Source organism: Pelodiscus sinensis, chromosome 17, assembly GCF_049634645.1.
Source record: "Pelodiscus sinensis isolate JC-2024 chromosome 17, ASM4963464v1, whole genome shotgun sequence".
Classification (NCBI taxonomy): Eukaryota; Metazoa; Chordata; order Testudines; family Trionychidae; genus Pelodiscus; species Pelodiscus sinensis.
The window spans coordinates 37,404,749-37,419,397 of record NC_134727.1 but is presented as its reverse complement, the minus strand read 5'-3'; the positions used below and the strand labels follow the sequence as shown (position 1 = coordinate 37,419,397).

Genomic DNA, 14,649 nt, shown 5'->3' with positions numbered 1-14,649 from the left:
ATATAAAAACAACACGATCAGCAATCATTTCTCATTAAGTCAACACAAAGGAAAACATTTAGTCAATTCAAGAAGAACCGTAACGTGTTCAAATTAACGTGTGATTGAGATACATGTCAGACATTTTAGACATATGGAAACTTAGGGGCAGATCCTTAGCTGGCACAAACCAGCATAGCTCTACTGATGTCATGTCTATTTATCCAGTGGAAGAGCTGACAGAGTCATTGCATTGTGGCTCAGAGTGAATTAGCCTCACCCCCATCAATTCCAGAGCTTCCAGTATGTGAGAGCTATCGGCCCTTTCCTTAGATGAGGATGTGAATTCTTTCCAGAACCTTCCCTTCTCACTTCTGATTGTTTCAGTGGGTTATGTATGCTTCCTGGTATCTTTGGTGCATTCCTCTCTTTCTCTTTTTCTCTAATATCTTGTACAAGCATCTCCCAACTGATGGAAAAAAAACCTTGACATAAATCCTACTCATCTGGCTGGTGGGTAGGTGCTTTCCTTTAGTTCACTTGGAACAGCAATCTGGTTTGGAGTTTTTCATGTGTAGCACGCCAAGCACTCACCGTGCCATATTCTGCCTTCAGATGCGTTCACACAGCACTTGCTGACTTCAGGAGTAAGCATCTGAGGGCATAATTTGACTTAGTGAGTGTAACCACAGGTTGAGAAGATTTCACCAATGAGCAAAGTTTGTCTCTGGGCCCCGGGGGTCAGACACAACACAGTGTAGGCCTCACACCAGGTATAGGAAAGAAGACAGGCAGAACGAGACTCAACCAGGAGAATGCTTAACAGAGCTTGGAAGAACGGAGCGTTGACAGCTCAATGAATTGCCTTATGGAGTCATAGATTCAAAAGCCTGAAGGGCTCACTGTGATTAACTCATCTGACCTCCTCGGTGTCACAGGACATAGAACTTCCCCCAAAATAATTCCTACAGCAGATCCTTTAGAAAAACATCCGATCTTGATTTTAAAATGGTGAGTGACAGAGACTCCACCATGATCCTTGGTAGAGATGGCAGTCGATGTCTCCAGGCTCTGGGCAATGGATGTGTGAGGGCCCAAGGCCTTCCCAGAAGGGGCAGGACCTCAGATGGAAGGGGCATGGCTGGGGCAAATTGCATAGTTCTTTTGGCCACAGTGTCACATTGGGAGCCGATTTTCCAACATGGACCCCAAATCGTTTTCAGAGTCACTGCTTCCCAGGATAGAGCCCCCCATCCTGTGAGTATGGCCTGCATTCTGTGTTCCCAGATGTTTCCAGTTAGCCATATTAAAATGCAAATTGTTTGCTTGTGCTCATTTTACCAAGGGGTCCAGATCACTCTGAATCAGTGATCTGACCTCTTCATTGTTTAGCATGGAAGTGGGTTGTACCCATGAAAGCTCATGATACCATGTTTTGTTTGTCTTTAAGGGGCTGCTAGACTATTCATTGGTTTTCAAGTTTCTCCAGTTATAGCCTAATGCTCCCACCCCTCTGAAGCTTCAGTTTTTGTGTTGTCTGCTAACTTGATCAGTGATGATTTTAGTTTTCTTCCAGGCCAGTGATAAAATGTTAAACAGCACAGGACCAAGAAATGGTCCCCGTGAGACCCATTGGAAACAGACTTGCTTGACGGCAATTCCCTTTTTAGTTAGAGTTTGAGACTTAGCAGTTAACCAGTTTTGAATCCATTCAGTGCGTGCCAGGCAGGGGACCAGCCTTGATGACCTCTCGAGGTCCCTTCCAGTTCTAGTATTTGAAGTTAATTTTGTATCATTTTAGTTTTTTGATTCGAACAGGCTCCGTGTAGCAAATGCTGGAAAGCTGTTAAAGTATCGCGCCTCTGTGGGGAAAGGTGTTTGGTGATTCACTCTACTTGTGTAAGTTGGAGCATATCTACACTGCAAAAACAAACAAACAAGCAAAAACACAACCCCAGAGTGTTTTCTTAAACTGGGATAGTTAAATCAGGTTAAAATAGCAGATGAAGACAGGATAACTTGGCTACGGCCGATAGAATAGCATGGGATTAAACTCAAGCTGCTAACCCGAGTTAAAACTATGTTGCCATGTTTTCACTGCTCTTTTAACCTAAATTCACACTAAGAACACATTTTTTTTGCAGTGTAGACAAACCCTAAGTTGTAAGTTAAATGCAGTGACAGTGACTCTATGTGATATGTAAAAGTAACGAATGATCAAGCAACACACGTGATTATTTCTGTCTTCTAAAGCAGAATGCAAGTTAATTAGCACAGCAGTCTCCAATGAACCATGTGCAGAAGACATAGCTAGCGGATGATCTGCAGGAGTATGTAGTTCCTATGCAGGAATATGTTATTAACACTGTAAGTCCTTGGCAGTACTGTTGAACATAAAAATCACTCTGATATTTTGTGCCATGAAATTGGCTCTTTCTCCAGTTCTCAAGGAGTATACAAAGCTGCCGATATTTCACCGTGACAGGGTCCTTGAAGAAAGATTGAGCTGGCTGCTACTTATTTTCTCTGAAATGTGTCATTTTAGGTGAACTTTTGACAGGGAACATTTGTATGAGTTTATGGGACGTGGAAAAGCTGACACACAAGTTTATGGTGCCTTTGGAGAACTTTGCTGAAAGGCCAAAATGCCAGTTCCAAAAAAGGAACACTTCTATTTCTCATTCCTTAAAACATCTTGCTTTCTTTTAAAAATGTGAATTAGAGGCTCACATTATGGGTGTTTTTTCATTGACTTTCATCTGTTTTGGATAATTTGGCTTTGTGTTACTGTTTAGCAACCACAAGCACTAGATTTACCCATTCAGTGTTGAATGATGTCCAATGCCAGGTTAAGCTGGGGGAGGGGAGCTCTCTTTGGGCATGTCTACATTAGGAAATTATTTTAAAATAACTTATTTCAAAAGAATAACTTCTGAAATAACTATTTTGAAATAATGTGTCTACACTACAGGAAAGCCTCAAAATTAGTCCGAGGCAGGCTCTGTTAATGTGGATGCTCTACTTCGACTTAGAGCCCCAAGAAGTACTGGGGAAGTAACTACTTTGAATGACTCTGGGGAGTAATTATTTTGAAATAGCAGCAGTGGAGAATCCACACTCCTGCTATTATGGCATAACTATTTCAGTAAGCGTTATGCCTCGTGGAAAGCAGGAGTTATTATTTTGAAATAACCAGCCAGTTATTTTGAAATATCAGGCTTGATAGTGTGGACGCTCCACTTTTTTTTTAAATAAGGGGTTAACTTGTTATTTCAAAATAACTCCCTAGTATAGACCAGGGCTTTCATTAACCCATGTCAGCCTAACATATCTGACACTGAACCGATGGATTGGGAGGAGAGAGTGCATGTGACAGAGGGCAAAGGTTGAATTTGTATGTTTCCAACCCTGCTTCCATTATAGTCAAGGTCAAAACTTTTACTAACTTCAGCGGGAGATGAAAAAGTCTTTCAATATCACTTTTACCACTGAAAAAGGGCATTTTATTTATTCTGTGATGACATTCCTGCAGAGATATAGCTGGAAAAGATTATATCTGATCTAAAATTCAATCTCCTAGGCCTGAAAACACATAAAGTGAAGGAATCCACTTTGAACAAAAGAAAAAAGGGCTATCAATCCTGATGAGTAGGATTTCATAAAAGACTAAAACATTACCATGGAGAGATTTTAGAGATTACCAGATGTACTGACTCAAGTGTTCGCTGATGTATCAGGGTATGTCTACACAGAGGGGCTATTTCGAGATATCGGAACTATCCTGAAATAGCTACGCCGCGTCTTTTGAATGGATCTGCTAGTTTGAGATAGGTCTCGAAATAGCGGATGTGCTATTTTGGCATCCCTGTAACCCTCGTTCCATGAAGGTTAAGGGACACCTCGAAATAGCGTGTTATTTCGAAATTTGGTGCTGTGTAGATGCATCAAATTTTGAAATGCTCTATTCTGAAATTCAATCAAAATAAGATCTGCAATTTGTGTAGCACACATTGTGTATCTTATTTTGAGTTAAGGATGCTGTGTAAATGTACCCTCAGATGCTAAACTTAGGAGAAATGGGGACTATGATGCAAGCTATGAGGCTTGATGTGTATATATAAAGTTGGTGATCCTCATTTCTAATATCGGGGTCCAGCTGCGAAGCAAATCCTCCTTTTGCCCCAAGAGAATGTTTACAACTATGTCTTTGTGTATGTCCAGTGTGAGCACAGGTGAGTGACCTGAGCTTTTAAATGATTTGACACACAGTTTTGTTATGACCTCAATGGGATTTACAACGTCCAGCTCTTTGCTGTGCATTAAAATGTCTTTGGCTATGTCTAGACTACGCCGAAGTTCCAAAAGAGGATATGCAAATTCCATGGGAATTTGCATATCTTCTTCCGATCTCACTTTCGAAAGAAGAGCTTTCGAAAGTGAAAGTAGTTGGGATGCGGTTTTTTTCGGCAACTCCCCCCCCTTTTTTTTCGAAAAGCCGCGTAAACCTCATTTTTGCGGAATTTGCATATCCGCTTTTGGAACTTTGGCATAGTCTAGATGAGCCCTTTCTATCCCAAAGAGCTGTGTTTCAGCAGAAAGTTCCTTTACTGTATACAAAGATGTTGTCATCATCCAGTGAAGACTCATGCCCCGTCTCTTTAGGAAAGTACAATATCCGATGTCAAAACAGAACCCGGGGCAGTGGTTTGTATGTCCTAGATGTGGTTGCCACTTTTGAGTTTTTAGGTTATTAATGCCGGCTGGTGAATACTTTTCTAACTGGAAGCAGTAGTCTCTCTTAACATGTATTATGAATTTTCCAGTTTGGGGTTCAACTAAAATGACTGTTCTCCTGGTTTGCTGTGAGAAGTAAACAGCTTTCATTATTGATAGCAGATAGTACGAAAACATCCCGCTTGTGAAACTGATCTTGTTCCCACTGGAGCCAATGTTGAAACTGCTGTTGATTTGAAAGGAAATGAGATACATTCCTTCAGCCAGTGAGCAGGATCTGGTCCCTGGGTGTGAGTGTTACCTAGCTCTGTTGTGTGCAAGGCCCTACAGTGAAGACAGACACCACATGACGACTGGAAAGAAAATACCAGCAAGCTCGACAAATAAAACAAAACAAACATAACGGGCCAGAAAATTGACAGCATTTGTTTCAAAGAAACACCAACAGGTCAAATGGAAAATCAAGCATTCCTCCTTTGCTCTCAGACTGGCTTGGGAATTGGTTCCATGTGCCGTTAACGGAGGGTATAGTGGAAAAAAAGAAGTAGTGGAAATGCTGTGTTCTCCTGCCCAGCACAGACATATATGGACTAGCTGGAGCGAGCTGCTTCTTTTGCGTTTCCTTCTTTTAGTTTTGCTGGTGGGGGTTGTTTTGGTCGCTGTTGTTGTTAAAAGCAATACTAATGGCTTCAGCACATCCCAAACTTTGCAGGACGGACTGGTTTTTATGCATTGGTCCTGCCTCTTCATTTCCATATTTGCAAGACGGATAAAAAAGGGGGGGAGAGCGCGTGCTGGAGCCCCCACCCCCGAACATGTGATAGTGCAGGGATATTAGATTGGAGGGCTCCAAACGATTACCTAGCCTGGACAAGGTTTTCCTAGCAAGATTGACTCATGGACCACCTGCTCTCCATGCACAGGTTAGCAACCTTTCTGCGGGCGACTCAGCGCTTGCTGACATGGAAAGGTAAATAGCAGGGAAGTACTTCATGCATTTTTAAAGCTGGAAGGTGCAAGAGCTGGAAACCCTGGCCCTGGTTCAGGGCCCTTTGATAGCAATGGGATCAGGCTCATAAGACCAATCAGATCTTCATTAGAAAATGGTCTGCAGGGGGCTAGTGATCCAGGACGCCAGTTTAAAACCCTCCACATTACAGTGGTTTATAGGCAGTGAATAGCGGGGCTGACTGCCACTGCAGACCCTTAAGCAAGTTGTGTGGGTGGGTGGGGGGCTGGCTCCATGCCCCCCAGAAGGGGCACCTCTTCAGGTGGAAGAGGGGGGGACAGTCAATCCTTAGTGCTGCCCAGATCACGGAGTCCCCCCCACAGCCCTTAGAGCTGCAGCGCTCTGGCAGTTCAAAGGGGTCTGGTGCTCCAGTCGTCACCGCTGGTGCAGTAGTGGCAGCCTCCAGGCCCCTTTGAATCTCCAGACCCCAGGATCATTGCCTCCTTTTGCCCGCCCCCATCAGTGGCCCTGTCAGTGAACAAGCATCCGTCACTATGTTAAGGCTCCATTAATAAAGGGCTATTTATTGGTCAGTATTTCCAGCAATGAATAAGCAATAGCAGGTGAGTTCGGCAGGTCAACAGATTCCTCATCCCCATGTCTGATCCCCATTCTCGGATACACTTGTTACCACCTGCCCCACACGCGGCTCATGTCAGCGACATGCTTACACCTGCCTCATGGGCACCGACAAGCCCTTTAGAAATGGAACGTTAACGAGAAAGCGCGACCCAAGCAAGGGCACCATTTTGCAGACGGCAAGCAGGAGGGTCAGATTTTGTGACGGTGGCTGCACGTGGCCGTTGGACTCAGCGCCTTTTGGAAAGAAAGTGGGGTCCCAATGCACACACTACAAGGCCGGTGAAGGAATAAGAAAGCTGCACAGGATGCACCCGAGTAGGTGAAACCCTGAAGATTAATTGGGACATAGACAAGCCTCACAGGAGCAGGCTGTTCAGAGCCTCTTCTGTCATCTGGTTCACTGGGTTTCGAAGTTGGGTCGTGGGCCTGAACCCTTTGTTTATCTAAGTGTCCGTGACCACAGAGCCTCGCAGCTCCTATGGGCTGGAAATGGCAGGCCACGCTACTTCCTGTAGCTCCCGTTGGCTGGAAATGGTGAACCACAGCCAGTGGGAGCTGTGGGGCTCTGTTACTAGACTGAGGCCAAGTCTATACTAGACCTGGAAGGTCGGCTGAAGGTATGCAATTCCAGTAAATAACATAGCTGGAGTCAACATACCTTAAGCGAGGTTGGCACCATCTTCACAGTGGGAGGTCAGTGGGAGGTCGATGGCTTCCCTTAGTCTTCACGAGCGCCAGGAATACTGGTGCCGAACAGAAGCACCCTTAGCATTTGATTTAGCATGTCTTTACTAGACCTGCTAAATCAAATACCATAAGATTGATCTCCGGTGTATAAGCATAGACGTGGCCTTAGATAAACAAAGCATCATGGGCCCGCCAGCCGCTCACCCAGGCAGGCCCGTGATCCAACTTTGAAAGCCACTAATTTCTAGTTCTATTGGCTAGCCTGATTCATTCTGGAGCTGTTTGCGGCTTTCTAATCCCTTGGGGCTTATTTTACTTTCCAGCAGGACAGATCCCAAGCTCTTCACTCAGTTTTCACTTAGGCAAAACTCCTACTTGAAGTCCAGGGGGCCTCGGGATTTGGCCCACTATGTTTAATCCCTCACAGAGTTTTGAAAGTGAAAATTATTCTCTGCCCAGCTCATCCGTTCGGACGTTGCTTTCCTACATCTCTCCCCCCAAGTTTTTATGATGCTTGGCTTTAGAGCACACCCCCATGCGGATTGGGAGCTGGTTCTGTCCTTAACTGAAGGGGACACAGGTTGGAATCCATGGGCGAGATCTTATCTAGGTTTTGGATTAGCCTCCAGTCAGCCACAATAAGCCAGCAACTAACCTAGCTGCTTCCATGCCTACCCCCAACAATAGACACAAGGAAAGCCATGATTTGTACCAGTTCAGGTTTTGCCCCGCTTGAAAGTAGGATAAATTCAAATGATGCAAATCACAGCTTTTCTGGCATCTACATGTGGGTTTGTTACAGCACAGCTACACCAATTACTGACCAACAATGGTGAAATCTCAGTACCAACAAGGTCAAAGAGATCTTTCTTTCCAAGTGCTAATGGAATGATTTAAGAAGTGTTTTAAACAATGTGGCGAGAAGACAATGACATCTACCCTCACTTCATGAGGTTTCCTCTTATGTTTCTGACATTATAACCCAGCTAGTCCTCCAGCTGTCTACACAGTCTTTCAGAAAAGGCCTGGATTTCTAATGTTAAAAAAGGCAGGTAGAAAAATACCTTTAATTAAAAAAAATCCTCCAAACCAAACAAAGACAACCTTCTCTTTCCCTACATCCTAAAGATGCAAAAGCATTTATCTTGGGGCATAGATTTAGGTAGCAAACCATAAGCACTCGTGAGAAAATGTTGCCTCCATTATATCTTCTTCCCATATTCTTTTGTATTTATGATCATATTAAAGGTCTGGATTTCGTGCCTTTTAAAAGGGTTTGGATTTTTTTTTAAAAAAGCCTTCACTAATATTTTATCTGCAATGGGGTTTTGGCACAGGTCTTGGGCAACTGCTGTTTTGGGTTCAGAAATGTGGGTCTTGAACTTCCTGGAAGATGCCAAGAGCCCAAAACTCAGCATGTGAGCAGAACTCTTGAAATGAATTATGAATTGTGGCTTTTAGCAAGGATGAGAACACTTCATTTTTCATGTTGTCCTCGAGGGTTAGCATTTCTTTGCACACACACGCACACCAAAATACTGGTCCCACAAGAATCCCTCTAAGCACGGATACGAACCAGGGCCGTCCCATGCATTGCAAAGATATGCATTTCGCAGGCCGTGGGAGGAGCCCTCCTTCAAAAGAATGCTCTGTTAATCAATGGTTACGAAGCAGCAAAATCCCTTACGCAGTGCAGCCACATTCATAACAAATGGACCAGTCGGGGGCCAATTTCCATGTGCAGGGTCTGAAGAATTAGTCTCTGCCATCATTTTTGAGCAGGAGTCGTGTCGTTTAATGGCCTCCTGCCGAGGATTTACACCCCCTGCTCTCATGATTAATACGGCAATGGAGTCTGAGCAGTGGGGATACATTGATGTATTGGGCTGCAGGGCAAGGAAAAGCAAATCCAGGCTCCTTACCTCAGCGCAGACCCCTTCGGTGTTGCAATGCCATAGCCTTTGGAATCCAAGTTACCTCCCACCTTCATGGTGTCACAGGGCTTGCGCTGCTCTATGTACTCGTTCATGGTGGACTCCAAGAGGTAGGCGTACTTCCCTTTCGACTTCCTCACCCGGATCATCCCCTCTTCTGTGGTCCTCACAAAAACGGAGGGTTCCGCGGATTTCATGTACGTCCACATCTTCTCAAACACGGCGATTTTCGACCGCTGCGCGGGGCAAGACAAACACAGTGTGTATTAGGGTTGTATTGCCACAGGGACAGGTAGTAGTTAAGGAAGGCCAGCTATGAAGGCATGGGCAGTGGGTAGACCTAGGGCAGGGAGAGCCAAGCCCCAGCCCCACCTCTTCCACCCAAGGCCATGCCTCTTGTGGGAACCACAGCCCTCTCTCTCCCTGCAGGGACAGGCCTCCAGCCTCCCAGGTGAGCCTCCTCAGCCCTGGAGCACAGGGAGGGGGGCAGTGCATGGTCCCGGCCTCCCTGGCTCCAGAGCATGGGGTCAAGCAGGCATCCTCAGTCTTGGAGCACAGGCAGGGTGCACTGCTCCAACATCCCCAGCCTCAGCGAGGCTGAAGTCCCAGGGCAGCCTGGGAGCTGTGCTGAAGCAGGGGCATTCTGGGAGGAGAATGTGGGCAAGGCCGTGCCTGGCAATTTGGGAAGGCAGAGCCTTCCCTTGCCTATGATACCCACTGCCCATATATGTTAGAAATAGTTTAATGAGTAACTTGTAGCTCAAGGTATTTAAATACCCTGCAAGCCTTCTTGGCCATTTGCATCAAGGAATTTCAGGATAAGAACAATCAAGCAACAGGGGAGCATCTACCCAGGGCTGGATTGTGTCTGCTAAGCATGAGCAGTGAGGGGTTTTATCTCCTTTGGGGAACAATGGAGGGTGGAAATCTGAGCAAGTAGAATTCTCCGCAGAGTCCCTGGAGTGGAGGGAGAGGGCACCCTTGGTTGGAAAAGAGAGGTCACAGGAGGAGCGGATGACCGCAGGCTAGAAATACTGTACTTTGAGTGCATCGATATACTTGGTAGTAAGGTCTGCAGGTTTTGAGAAGACCTTCATGGGAATGTTATAGGAAGCAAAATGAAGGAAGTAGACGACATAATCTTTTCTGCAATGTATGCTTCTGCCTTCCATAATGGCAGCGTATTTATGTATGGTAAGTGGCTCCATGTAATTACAGGGCAAACCAAAGACTTATTATTCCGTAAACTTGAGTTGCAAGTCACAGGGTAATTACTTTTGGAACTGCCAAGTGTAATTACTCAGTAATGTGCAGAAGCATGTAATTACTGTATGTTTCTTGGGTATTTACAGAACTCAGCAAACTCCGCGTGCGGCAGTTTCCAAGGCATGGCACAAAGGCTGACAGAATGGTTTTGTTTTGTCTATTAATCTCTTACCCATTTGCTCTTACCCTAAAAAACTCTTTCGTTGACCCGGCTTCCAGAGTCCCGTAGGCAATCTCTGTCTGCTTGGCTAAGTCCTCTGCACTCTCTATGGGTGACACCATCCTCTCCACCGTCAGGAAGGCAGCCAGGTTAGCCGTGTAGGAAGAGATGATGATCAAGGTGAAAAACCACCAGACGCCACCAACTATGCGGCCAGAGAGGGATCTAAAGACAAAAGGGAAGGGTGAGGGGGATCGGCAGAACGGAGCAGAAGATAGAATTCGGAGCTACAGGCCAGATGTGCGGTATGTTGCTTTATACTATATCAGTTACTACCAAAACCATACCAGCTCTACCAATTTCCTGGAAAGCTCAGATCCAAAATGGGAGGAAAACCCTCTCTCTTTCCTTCCTATATGTGTCAAGATTCAGGCTAGAGTGAAACAAAATGATCAAGACTGGTGAAAAAATGATGTTTGTGGAGAAATATTTTTTTAATGTTCCTTTCTCTCAGAGTTTTTAAAACATGGTGAAACACAGCAACAAACAACAGGAAACTTTAAATTCCTGGGCAGGGTAGTACCGACCTCAGATGGAGTTTTTAACACGTATCAGGAACGCGTGAAATCCTAGCAATGATCTATGCCCAAGATTAGATAAGGGTGGTAAAATGATCAGTCGTGTGCAGAAAAGGCAGAAATACTTCATCCCTGTTTCTCCTCTGTATTTGATTCCTAGGTTCATGGAATATAAGGCTGGAAGGGACCATCATGTCATCTAACCTGACTTCCTGTATATCACAGTCCAGTACATTTCACCCAAGGTACCCCTGTGCTGAGCCCATTTGGAAACAAACAGGATGATGTCACTGTTATACTATAGTCATAAAGGAATGTTTTCTTTTCCATCAGGAACGAGGAAGGACATTGAACAGCAGCTATTAAATTCAACATTTGTAAATCTGCAGAACAAGAGAATTTGTTTTAGCCTGTATGGGTACTTGTCAGAGTATTAAAAGAATTGGCCAAGATACTCTTTGAAACAATGCTGATTTTTTAACAAATCTTGGAACAGTCAATAGGAAAGTTTCAGAGGAATGAAGAAAATCTAATGTCATACTCATAAGAACATAAGAACAGCCAGACTGGGTCAGACCAAAGGTCTATCTAGCCCAGTGTCCTGTCTGCCGACAGTGGCCAATGCCAGATGCCCCAGAGGAAGTGAACACGACAGGTAATCCTCACGTGATCCCTTCCCTGCCATCCATTTCCAGACAAACAGAGGCTAGGGACATCTTTCCTACCCATATTTTAAAAAACAACAGGATGCCTTGGATTCGCTGATTAGCCTGACATAAATCCTGGATAAAATCATGGAAAGGCTGTTATGGGATGCAATGAGTCGTGAATTAAGGAGTGATATCATAACCAATGAGAAGCCAGCATGATTTTATGGAAAATCGGTTTTATCAAACAAATATCTTTTTTTTGTATGAGATGACAAGTTGATTGATAACGATAATTGCATTGCCATAATATATTTAGACTTCAGTGAGGCATTTGACTTGGTTCTGCATGACTTTCTATAAAAAGTAACACGATACAAAATGATTGTAGCACATTCTAAATGGATTAACCAATACATCACAAAAATTAACCATAGTAAATCAGTAGCCAATGAGAATGCCTTTACTAGGGACCCCCTGGCTTATTGCTCATTGGCCCAGTGCTATTCAATATCTTTGTCAGTGATCTGGAAGAAAACATTAAATCGTTGTTGATATGAAAATCGGCGGAGTAGTAAATCATGATGGGACAGGTCAGTTATATAGACAGATCTGGATTGCTTGGCAAACAGAGATGACTTGAAGAAGGACAAGGTGAATCTCCTATCCCGGGAGACTGTACATCCAGACTAGATAGCTTTCTCAAAGATATGCCATGACTCACGCAGAAGTTATGGGTTTGATGCAGAGTTTAGCTTGTGAAGTTTCTTGCCGTGTGTTACGCAGGAGGGCAAACTCTATGATCATAATGGTCCTTTCTGGCTTTATAATCTATGAATCTATTGTACTGTCCCTCTAGTCAGATTGCCAATGAACTCCAGGCATCTGAAGACAGGAATTAATTTATTGCAGTGAAACATCTATAGGAACCTCTCTAGCCCAGTACCCTCAGGGCCTGAACCAGAGAATTTGCTAAACCGCAGGAGGTCAGTATTGTAGACAGCAGGTCTCTCTGGGTATGTCTACACTACCCCGCTAGTTCGAACTAGCGGGGTAATGTAGGCATACCGCACTTGCAAATGAAGCCCGGGATTTGAATTTCCTGGGCTTCATTTGCATAAGCGGGGAGCCGCCATTTTTAAAAGCCCGCTGGTTCGAACCCCGTGCAGCGCGGCTACATGGGGCTCGAACTAGGTAGTTCGAACTAGGATTCCTATTCCACGAGGTGTACCGGTAGTTCGGAGTAGGAACCTAGTCCGAACTACCTAGTTCGTGCCCTGTGTAGCTGCGCTGCACGGGGTTCGAACCAGCGGGGTTTTAAAAATGGCGGCTCCCCGCTTATGCAAATGAAGCCCGGGAAATTCAAATCCCGGGCTTCATTTGCAAGTGCGGTATGCCTACATTACTCTCCTAGTTCGAACTAGCGGGGTAGTGTAGACATACCCTCTGTGTTTATTTCACAGAGGAGAATACATGGATACACTGAGGCACTTACAGTGCTGCTTAATAATGTACAACAGTTCCGATATACCCTATATAAGCCTATGTCTAGCCAAGGCTGATCAGCTCTCTTCGTCACAAAGCGCTGGTGTTGTTAAACACTTTTACTGTATTAGCACAAGGAAATAAGCAGATAAAACATAAAAACCAGGCTTACACTTAGCAGCATTTCCAACACTTCCACTGCTTGCTGGGCTCTTAGAAGACATGTAGGGGTATATTAGAGCACAGAACACTGAGAGCTAGGACTGGTAGCTGTAAACAAACTTTATAGGACTACGGGAAACTTGGCCACACCCATGATAAGTGGAAACCAGTGCTTTTTTTGTGATGGTACTGCCTGGTACGCAGTACTGGCATCTCCAGACGCGATACCAACATCTCCAGTCAGAGCTCAACAACTTTTCCCATGGAGTACTGGCACCTTTTTTTTTTAAACAAAAAAAGCACTATGGATAACCAACTAACTATAATTATGCCAAACCATAGATGTTGCTGGACTAAAGAGTGCCAGACTACAGAGGTTCAACCTGTACTATACATTTTTAGAGCAGAGTTTCTTAAACTTTATAAGATGGAGGAACACTAAACAATATTTTTTTTTATGAGGAACACCAAGGATTTTTTGTTGAGGAAAAACAAAAACTGTCTGGGAAAAAGTTATTGAGAAAAAAAAAAGTCACCTGCTGCTTTAAGGGCAGCCATTTTGAACTCTGTTGTTCTCCACAGCACACCTTTGACTGCCTCGCTTTAAGAAACACTGTTTTAGAGAGTTTGTCTGTTTGATCAAGAACTTCTCATAAATGCTAAGAGCTAGGACTACCGCATTCAGTATACAGCTTCCTCTTATCATAACTTAAAGCAATGTAAGGGCTTGGTTGTGCCAGGAAAATGAGATGTGTCTGAAATGGGACTGCTTCACATAAAACCAAATGGAAAAGAGACAATCACCAAAGCAAGCACAGTCCTCACCATTGGCATAACTAAGCAAATGTTAAAAGAAACTGAACCATGATGAGCCAGAAACATAGGATAAACCTGGCAATACATCTTTCAGAAAAGAGATAAAAAGGAGAAACTTGGAGTAGAGCTGTTTTGGCATTCCCAAGCAACTGCAGGTAAATCTGCTACTTTTCATATAATTGAAAAAGGAAGCTTCTATTCTGAAAAGGGATTTTAATAATGATGCTCCCTCCCCAAATTGCTTGAACTTTCTTTCCTTTTTAGCCAAATCCATCTCTCAATCAGGAAAGAAACCTTAATTCTAGTTTATTCAGCCCAGCTGGCAAGGAGGGGGTTTACTCAGTAGAGAAACTGCCTCTCTCCTTTTCTCTCGGCAGTGCATCTTTTTAACAACCTCTGTCAGTGCCCGGAAATCTGGCCAGGATTATGGTAATGGGAACTACAGCTTTTAAGTGACAGACACAGTGATGACACATGTCAGCTTCCATGCCATCTCGTGTCTAGGTTTGCAGGAGTTAATGGATCCAGCTGTCATGTTTTCTAGAAGTCATTGCATTCTAATACAATGTGGCAAACAAAACTGCACACTCCATTGCTCCAGCTAGGGGAA

General features: G+C 44.3%; 1 protein-coding gene across 2 annotated transcripts in view; it reads right to left on the bottom strand.

Moving 5' to 3' along the window:
* Positions 1 to 14,649, bottom strand: part of GRIA1 (glutamate ionotropic receptor AMPA type subunit 1) — a 218,698-nt gene that overhangs the window by 17,264 nt on the left and 186,785 nt on the right. For both annotated transcript variants that reach the window (XM_006138270.4, XM_006138269.4), the window contains exons 12-13: positions 10,378 to 10,576; positions 8,914 to 9,161 (exon numbers count right to left, since the gene is read on the bottom strand). In XM_006138270.4, coding sequence (XP_006138332.2) covers positions 8,914 to 9,161; positions 10,378 to 10,576 — 447 coding nt within the window. The remainder of the gene's footprint in view (positions 1 to 8,913; positions 9,162 to 10,377; positions 10,577 to 14,649) is intronic.